Genomic DNA, 9,490 nt, shown 5'->3' on the forward strand with positions numbered 1-9,490 from the left:
CTAACTCTCTCCTTTGTTTTCCTGCTAATTGAGTTGATTGAACACTGGGTCCCCAGTTGACTGTGCTGCCTTTAGAGGCTGTCATACTTTGGAAGAGGTGTGTGTGTGTGTGTGTGTGTGTGTGTGTGTGTGCGTGCGCGCGTGCATGTGTGTGTGTGTGCGTGCGCGCGTGCATGTGTGTGTGTGCGTGTGTGTGTGTGTATGTGTGTGTGTATGTATGTATGTATGTGACTGTGTGTGTGTGTGTTGATGTGTCTTATGTGAGGATATAGGGCATGTGGTTTGCTTCTATTTTTCTTCAAGTCTCTAGATTGTCTCTACAGCCTTTGGTCGGTTCCCTGTGATCCTATAGGTGTTTTTAGTTTACTATACTTTTGTTTGTGAATTCAATTTGTGTTGTCTGGTTCCTATGGAGAAGTATGAGATTGAAGTGACTGGTTATGGTCACTGAACCATGGATCAGTGCCCAGATGACAAGGGAGGAAGGGAAATGATTCATTTTGCTTTCTGTTCCCCTACCACATGGCATGCATATCAGTTGACATAGTAGCTTGTATATGCTGTTTCACAAAATTCATGGGCCAGGAGATTTAAACTAGATATTTGTGGATGACATCTTCAGCTGATGAACATTCCAAGGTCAAGAACACTGATGTCTACGGAAACCTCTTTATAGACACAGAGAATCAGGATAGGAGTGAGTGCTGCAGGTGAGGATAGAATTCCTAAAACACAAATAACATATTCAAAGCACACTTGACCACAATAGTTAAATGTAGGAGCTGGGAAGTCAGAAAATGTCTAACCTGGAAGGAAATGAAAACACAACATTGTAAACCCAGTGAGGAACGAAATCAACACCCAGAGGGAAATCTACGAGCAGATCACTGACCTTGGTTTCTCTTCAACTTTTTATGTAATCTACACTGTTGTCAGTTTTCATTTCCCTGGCTACTGTATTGCTAAGGGGTATTGTGAATGACTGTGAGTGAAAAGTCATTGTGATTTTTGCCTGAGGAAGTTAAGAATCGATGCACACTCTTCTTGTCAGACTCCTAGAAGCAACGATCAGCTCAGAGCTGTGTGAAGTCTCTGGGGTTTTCCCAGGTATAGAGCCGCATCTCACAGTGGAGACTGAGGTCAACCACGTATGAGGACATCACAATGCAGTCAATGCTTTGCGTACTGACTTAAAAGGTATTAATCTTGAAGAATTAATCAATATAGCAATAGGCCAGTTGCCTTGAGACAGCATGTTCTAAGCGGGGGACAGGCAGAGGAGGGAGCTCACATTGTGGTCTCAGGAAATGGAAGAGCTGAGTCCTGGATCCTACAGCCCCATCAAGAACACAACAGTGAAGACCAGGCTTCCTTCCACTGAGCTATACCCCCATAAAACAGACCATCATGGCAAAAGACTTCAAACCGGGACTTCAACAACTCAAGTTTATTTTTCACAGCCAGGGAAGTGATTGAGTGATGGAGCCAAGACTGTAGGAGTTCCAACTGCTTTCCTCCGCTTACAGAAGTCTGACTTCCTGTCTTCCACTTGGGTCTGTCTCTGTGACCTGGCACCTCACTCTCTTCTTGGGAGGCTCTCTGGGCACTGGAGTAGGCACAACCCAGTAATCTCATTTCACACGAATTATATCATTAAAGGCCCTGACTCTATACTGCCTCACACTCAAAGGTCTAAGACCTTGGAATTTGGCACACACATCTCCAGTAGATTTGTGCTTTAGTGCTGAGCACAGGAGACCCTGTGAAGTGGTTGTTCTTGGCCAAAACTTTTCGCCCTACCGACTTGCAGCTGAAAGGAGACCTGAAAAAATCTTATGCTCTGGGCCACTTTCACAAGTCAAGAGAATTACCTTTGCCCAAGCAGCATGCACTGGCAGAAGTCAGGAAACACCTTGACCTCATGGAAGACCACTGTCCCTGTGGGGACTTCACACAGTATCTGGGTTCCAGCAGGTCCTCCTGCCTGCATCTCTGATACCACAACCACCCAGTCCTTAGCAAGTGCAGCTGTGTCTACTCTTAAAACACTGTAGACTCACCAGCTCGTATGTGCCAGCTCCACTGTGAAAGGCTTCAAACAAAACACAGACATAAATGACTGGTCATCCATCATCTATCTATCTATCTATCTATCTATCTATCTATCTATCTATCTATCTATCATCTATCTATCTATCATCTATCATATGTAATATATCATATATCTATCTATCATCTATGTATCTTTTGCCCAAAAATTCCCATCTGTGTGTGAAAATGTTTTGGTGGGTCATGTCATAATAATGAGGACATAAGGAGGAGTTGACTTCTGGCTTTACTCTGAGACCCTTTAAAGGCCGTGGCCACCTGGAGTGACCGTTGGAAAGAATGGGGAAGACCGCTCAGGAGAGACTACCTATTGCCCTGAAGATAGTCCTAATCTCTTCCCTGGCCTTGCTTGTACCTGATGCTGGAGGTCTTCAGCTGTAAACTGTGTACAGTTGTGTTGAATGATGACAGTGTGACCTCCTCCCCACAAAAAATTCTGCTGGCAGAGAAGTGTGACCTTGGGTGTCAGGACAGAGGTAGGCTGGTGGACTGACTAGGGCCCCAGATGTAAGGTGACTAGCTCACAGGCCGGAAAGTAAGGAAAGGACTAGAGCTGGGCATCAAAAGAAAGCGAAAAACCATCTGCATATCCTCTTGTCTCAGTGTCTCCACTTGGAAGGTTTTCAGCATCTGGAACACAAAGGGGGGTCCTTATGGCCTCCTCAGCAGGGCAGAGCACTGGCCCATCTACTGCTAAATTGTTTAGTGCAGCCACCATGCTGAAACTAGTACTTCCTGTGGAGGTCTGAGGGTCCAGTCCTGCTCTAGAGAGTTCACCAAACACAGGAAGACCAAATAGACGCCTGAAGGCCTATGCTTTTGTTCCAAATACTGCCCATCAGCACCCTGAAACTCACAGGCCCACCCAGAGGTGCTCACATGGTGAAGCAGGAGCAGCATCTCCACCTCTGCCAGGCGCCGCCCCAGGCACTGGCGCACCCCAAAGCCGAAGGCCAGATGCTGGAAACTCCTTTTCCTCTCCAGCCAGCGCTGAGGCATGTAGCGCTCAGGCCTTGGGAACACTGCAGGGTTTCGGCCCATGGAGTACAGATAAATTATGACGAATGTCTGTGGGCAGAGGCCAAGGGTAAGTTCAGCTGCTTTTTTGAGGAGATAGAGGGAAGGGCAGTTGGTAAGGGCATGAAGATCACTCACCCCAGCAGGGACATGATAGTTCTGAAGCACCAGGTCTGAGTGTACGATTCTCTCTAAAAAGCTACCAACAGGGTAGAGCCTGGAGATGAAGGAGAAGCAGCAAAGGCCTCAGAAATGAGGGCTTTTCCTGCCCACATCTGCACCTTCCTCCCTCAGATCCTTGAGAGGTGTGGCTCAGACTTCTGTGGAGCTCAGCCAACCTCCAAAGGAACAACGGCACCAACCACAGGAAGGAGTGTAGAGAACATGGCAGTCTTCTGCCCCAGATAATAGAGAATACTGGACAGCAGGGAAGGAAGGGCAGTCAGCACCTACCTCAAGGTCTCTTTAAGGGCAGCCCGCAGCAAGGGCAGGTCTGACATGGCCTTCTGGGGATTAGCAACGATGCTGGCCTCAGCTGCTAGGCTCTCCTGCCGCAGGGCCTGCTGAACATCTGGGTTCCGAGCCAGCTCAAAAAGGGTCATTACCAAGGAGATTGCTGTCTGCAGGAGCCAGAGAGCAATCTCAGACAGCCTCACAAAGGGCATTGCTACTACAAAGATGCCCTCCCCTGAGGAAAGAGCATGGGCATAGCAAAGTGGGACTCTGACCCACTCTAATATTCACCTGAACTCCTTGCCCTACATCCTGAGGGGAAAAAATCCCTCACATGGTATTCCCCACCAACACCTCAGCAACTTCAGAGTTTTTGTGATTTAGACCTGATCTGGTGCCCATTAAGAGGGACTTGGCCTTCCATATGCCCCTTGGAATTGCCCTTATGGTCCATATCTCTAATTGGTCACAACATTTCACATTGACCCCTCCTGACCTGTGTAAGCCCTGAGCCTCTAGATCCACAAAACAGTCTCTGAGAGCTCTCTCTCCCTCTCTCTCTCTCTCTCTCTCTCTCTCTCTCTCTCTCTCTCTCTCTCTCAAGTCACCATTAGGTTTCTATGCTGTACACTGAACATATCAACCTGGGTTTATGCTGCCTGATTGGCATTGGACATGGTACATGGCCCTTCCTTATGGGGCCCAGATTCTTGTTGGCCTCATCTGGCCGTGTGTCCCTGCTTCAGGTAGCTTGCTGCCCTGGAGTGTAGGCATACAATTCTCACTTGTCAGACTCCCTTTCATGGGCTCCCTGGTCCCTTTTTGCACTGTTCCCATGCCTCTGGCTTCTCATTCCCAAGGCCTTAGGCTGGTCTTCATCCTCTCTCAAGTACTACTCCATGGTAGGAGCACAGTCGCTTCTGTCCTTATTCATTCTTCTCTAGAACTTGAGGCCTCTGTTCCTAATCAAAAAGCTTAGCACAGCCTAGACCCAAGGACAGGCAGGAAAACTGACCTGGGCCCACATTCCTTACTAAATTGCACAGCCATATTCTCCCTTCTGCTCCACTGGTTACCCTGAGTGCTTATCACTCCTTTGGTTTTGTCTTTCCTTTGATCGGCCTCGAGTACACACTGACCTGGAGGCCTGCTCTACAGTCCAATAGAGAGGACCCTGAGCCTTCCTGGCCCACAGCATGCTCATGCATTGGGGGACATGAGGGGTAAGCTGCTGCCTGTCACCTAACTTGTGCCTGGATCTTGGATATGCAGGCCTTGTCTACGCACTATCTAGTCAGGTCACCCCTTTCCTTTTGCTCAGACATTTTACTAGCATCACAGCAAACAAACACAATAGAGGAATCGTATTAGATGGCCCTGGGGAGGGAGGAACTGTGAGTGACTGCGCTTTGGGGAACACTCTGGGGTGTCATTGTAGGATTCATGCACCCTGGGATCCTGACCGTGTCAACACTTCCAGCAATAAGTTCCATTGAGTTGGCATGGATGGCATCCATTGACAGAGTACTCTGTGCTACCATCTCGGATATGACACTCCAGGACTGTTGGCGACCCTCTGCCAGTTCGCGATACACATTCTTGATACATTTTGTGACTGCGGAAGAGGAAACGTGGAGTCATAATCCTGGGATAAACCACTGCTTCATCCCCCAGATGTTGTATCCCCAGAACCTCAGTCTTCCTGGTGCTGTTCTACCATTGCTGGGTTAGGCAATCCTAAAGTCACAGTGGAACCACACAAAGGGTTCCTGACTCCCTTTGTCTCTAATTCCTCCAAGAGCAGCCACAGCTCTTGAAGTTAGTGAACGGGGTCTCAGGGGACCATCGTCCACTGCCCGTGGCTGAGCTCAAGGCAGGGGTCCTTACCATACTCAGAGATGATATCCCAGGAATCAAAGTGTTCTTTCCACACCCGGGTGCTTGTCCAACGAGTCAAGCTCTTGGGTAAGAACATGAGCTGTGTGGTGGACTTGAACATTGAGTGCAGAGCATGAGTGAATGTCACGCTCTCAGGTTTCAGGTCATGGCCTGTGAGGCCCAGACGCTCTCCGGAAATAACAAAATGGCTGGCTGCAGAGAGAATATTATCAATGAACCAAGGCAGTCATTGCTCTCAATATTTTTCCTCCTTCCTGGCCTCTGCCGTCCCTGCCTCTCTCAAGCTGGAGCCTTCCCCATACATACCTTCCATGGTATAGTTGAACATATTGGACTTAATGTTTATAGACATGCTTCCATGAACATTCTCCAGCATTCTCTTCTTCAGGTTTTCCACAAAGTCCCTTGCTACCACATCCACAAAGGGGACAAAAGATTGAATGGCTTTTGGTGACAGCATATTTGGATTCAGCTGCAGTCGGTTGAAGCGCCAGTCTGCCCCATTTCTGCAGAACACAGAGCAGAGCTACAGACACCTCCATGGGAAGACCTGGCCCCAAGCCTATGTCCATCTCCTTGACTCTCAAAGAAATCCAGGAAAAGAAGTGTTGGTCTCAGAGGCAGGCTCTGCAGGTCCTGACCCCACTCCTTTCTTCCAAAGCAGCCTCCCTGTGTTGGGGCAGATATCACTAAGTCTGAAGTGGATTAGCACATCCATAGCAAGGTAGAAAAGAGACTCTGCTGTAGAGCTCTGCCTACCTGGCCTACACTACCACCCCACAGAAGAGAAGCCTAGCTGAGCTCACTGGCCCTGCCATGCTGTAGTGTGTGGTCTCTGAGACGTCAGTTGTGCCTGACTCAGCTAAGGGATCCCATCTTCCCTGGGGCAGAAACCTCCGCAGAGGACCACTAAGAACATCCACAAAATGAGGTCCAGGCTGTTGGACTCCCATGAAGATTCTCCAGTACACAGTGGGCAGGAGTTTGCACACTGAACCCCACAAGCAGGAAGCATGTACGTTTGTGTGCTAAAGCCTGCAACCATTTACAGTGACCATATGTACATCTGTGTGTGCAGCCACACGTGACCTCAAAAATATGTGTGAACATCCTAGTACTCTGAGCAGCCATACATATTCCTTTAGAGAGTCAAGTTCTATATCTGGACACGTCACAGGGTCACGCTTTCAAAAAAATACAAGTCAAGTACCCCAAGTATACAACATATATGACACATGCACATTCGTGTCCCCAGTGCCTCTTGAGCATTTCCATGCTTCCGGGTGATTTCAGACAAGGTTCCAAGGTCCTCATCTCTCTAGCCATTACTGAGAAAACACTGCTCTTTATGTGGTCTCGGGTAGCTGTCCATCACCTCCTTTTTCATTCTCAGCAGGAAGGACACCTTTGCAGTTCACACAGACTAAGCCAATAGGAGCCCCTCTCTCACCACCTTATTTAATGTTTGATTGTGAGCCCACAAGAGCTGCCAACTCCCTCTCTCCTCCCCTTCGTCCCCAGGACCGTCTAGCCCAAATCTCTGTGAGTAAAGCATCCCCTAGGGAAACAAATCCATGTTGTTGGATATCAGGCTATGGAGGAAGCTGGCTGTGACCTTCATCCAGGGGTCTTTTACCCCCACCTTCCTGGAGCAGTGTTTTGACCTAAGGGAAGGAGACTGGGAAAGGGATGTTGAGAGCAAGTGCTGTTTGGCCATCTCCCTCCTCCCCAGACCCCTCAAAACCTCATGACATACTACAAATTTATGCTTGTCAGAGACTGGTCTTCATATCCACCCCAGCCAGTTCTGCATCCTGTGTTCAGGACTCCAATCTCACCTCCCTCCTCATTCCCAATGTCCACTCACAGCAAGAACACACCACATCTCAGGCCACGGAGTTCTCTGTGGGCCACCCACGGCTCCAGGGGCATCCGATGCGGGAGGATACTCTCCACCTGGTGCAGCTTCTCAGCGTCCTCAGGCAGCATCACAGACACAATCTGTGCTCCCCCTGCACTGTGCCTGCGGTGAAGCACACAGCCCTGCTGTAAGTGGAGTGTCCTCCACCTGAGCTCGCTGCACAGCCAGCCCTGTCAGTGTGCTCTCTCATCTCATCCTCTCCTAGCCCTTGCTTCCCCCACAGGAGGACTCTCCCAGTGTCTGCACTCCACTTCAGCACTCTGTCCTCTCAGCAGTGAGAAGTGCCTTTCTCTGTCCCTGTGGAGAGCCCACGAGTCAGTCCCAGAACCTCCTGTTCTCCCTCCCTGTCTTCCTAAAGAAGGAATGCCGAGTGCCTACAGGAGAATGCAGCACCTCCTACCCTGCAGAGCCTGGGCAACCAGAGGACAGCAAGCTATATCTGTGCTTGGCTATGGGGAAGGAAAGCCCTTACCTGAAAATGGGCCCCAGCTCTTGGAAGGCCTGGTGCATCTCCAGGTGTAGGTTCTCTTGGCCCTGCTCTCTCAGGATCTGTATCATCTTCAGCCACTTGTTCCTGGAGTATTGTGGTATGGCTTCAAAGGGCTTCAGTGTCTTGGGGGCCACTTTTGCCGTAGTGCCCAGTGCCCTCGTCCTGTGCAGGCACTGCCAGGGTCTTGCCAGCCACACATCTGCTGTCACCCTGAGAGCCATTGCCATCCTCCTCTCTTCCTGTGTTTAGTCCGTGGCCTTTTATCTTGTCTTGAGGATATAAATCGCTGACTGATAATGTCACTGCAGGATGTGTCCCTGGACTTGCCCTAGAAATGTATACTGAGCTGATGGTTCTTCTGGAGGTAGAGGCTTTCTCCCTTTTCCTACCTCTGCAATGCCTGCTGGTGGGTGGGAGGGTGCAGACTCTACTTTAACACTCAAAAATAGTCCAATGGTGGTCAGAGCCTTCTTTCTCCTCCCCCATGGTGAGAGCCGTCAGATGCACATATTTTCCCTTTGTGGAACCTTGAATGATTCATCCTAGTTTAAAATTCCCTAGCCAGATTTAGGGAGTGGGTCTTTACTCACTGTCGTGATTTACGGTTAAGTGTTGGCTTTTAGAATTTCTCATTTCTCTTCAAATTGAGAAATAACAATGAACTCCATTTGCCATAGGGTAAGAGGATGACTTAGTTGGTCAACTATGAGAACCTGAGTCCAGATCTCTCAGAGTCTTGTAAAAAGCTAGGCCATTAATGTGGGAGTCTAAGCCCAGCATTGTGAGAGCCGAGAGGGACAGATACCAGAGCTTTCCGACAGCAAATGTACACATGTACACACGCATGTGCACACCTGCTCACACACACACAAGCACATATGTGTATACATGGGTATTTGCAAACACATTTCTGATGTTCTGATGTTTCTGATAAAGAAGAGATTTTTGTTGTTGTTCTTGCCAGACGAGGACTTTCTGTGTGACCCTGGCTGTTCTGGAACTTGCTTTGTGGACCTGGCTGCTTGCTACGTTTTAAGCTGCTTACTGCAAGGCTCCATTAGATCACAGATGGTGTAGCTACCCTGCTCCCAGACAGATTAAGCTATGCCCCTGAGGCAAACGGGTTCCTCAAAAAATATAGGAGCTGACCCTTAAATATAAATCGGGACAGTTAGAAAATCCCACCATCCGTATATGGCTAGTGATTTCTAAGTCAGGATGAATCAGTCAAGGCTCCACAATAAAAGTAAATATGTGCATGTGAGGACTCTCACCCTGGGGAGGAGAAAGAACGTTGCTACTCTGGAAGAGCATTCAGCTCCAGTAAAAGACGGGAGTCATGCAAGCCCTGACCCTCTCCCTCAGAGCTGCAAGATCAATCTGTCGTCTTGTCCAGTATCTGGGTCCTTGGCAGAGTTCATCAGTGCTATTTCCCATTTCCACTCTGAAACCTTTAGAAGTCAGGCCTTTCTTTTGCTCAGGGGGTGTCTCTGAAGGTTCCCTTTCAGACTCCCCCCTTCAGCCCCACCTCCTGCATGTCACAGCTGCCTCTCTCATCCTACTTTAAGATTCTGATGGAGCCATTCTCCAGACTTGTGAAG

At 48.9% G+C, this 9,490-nt stretch overlaps 1 protein-coding gene across 1 annotated transcript; it reads right to left on the minus strand.

The window, feature by feature from the left end:
* Nucleotides 1-1,427: 1,427 nt before the first annotated feature.
* Nucleotides 1,428-9,043, minus strand: Cyp11b2l1 (cytochrome P450, family 11, subfamily b, polypeptide 2 like 1). Its single transcript, NM_001420024.1, has 9 exons — nt 7,872-9,043; nt 7,346-7,501; nt 5,785-5,984; nt 5,467-5,670; nt 5,043-5,194; nt 3,580-3,746; nt 3,265-3,343; nt 2,989-3,177; nt 1,428-2,739 (listed from the first exon to the last, which is right to left on the minus strand). Exons 1-9 carry the CDS (start codon nt 8,108-8,110, stop codon nt 2,626-2,628), a joined length of 1,500 nt encoding a protein of 499 aa, NP_001406953.1. The 5' UTR covers nt 8,111-9,043; the 3' UTR covers nt 1,428-2,625.
* Between the last annotated feature and the right edge of the window lie 447 nt (nt 9,044-9,490).

Source organism: Rattus norvegicus, chromosome 7, assembly GCF_036323735.1.
Source record: "Rattus norvegicus strain BN/NHsdMcwi chromosome 7, GRCr8, whole genome shotgun sequence".
In the NCBI taxonomy this organism is placed as follows: domain Eukaryota; kingdom Metazoa; phylum Chordata; class Mammalia; order Rodentia; family Muridae; genus Rattus; species Rattus norvegicus.

Excerpts from the sequence above, each read along its gene's own strand:
- Cyp11b2l1 (NM_001420024.1), bottom strand. The coding sequence starts at position 8,110 with ATGGCTCTCAGGGTGACAGCAGATGTGTGGCTGGCAAGACCCTGGCAG. Across the intron at positions 5,985-7,345 it reads AGATGTGGTGTGTTCTTGCT|AAATGGGGCAGACTGGCGCT; the intron begins GTGAGTGGACAT and ends TGTGTTCTGCAG. Across the intron at positions 2,740-2,988 it reads TGCTGCTCCTGCTTCACCAT|ATGCTGAAAACCTTCCAAGT; the intron begins GTGAGCACCTCT and ends TTTGTGTTCCAG.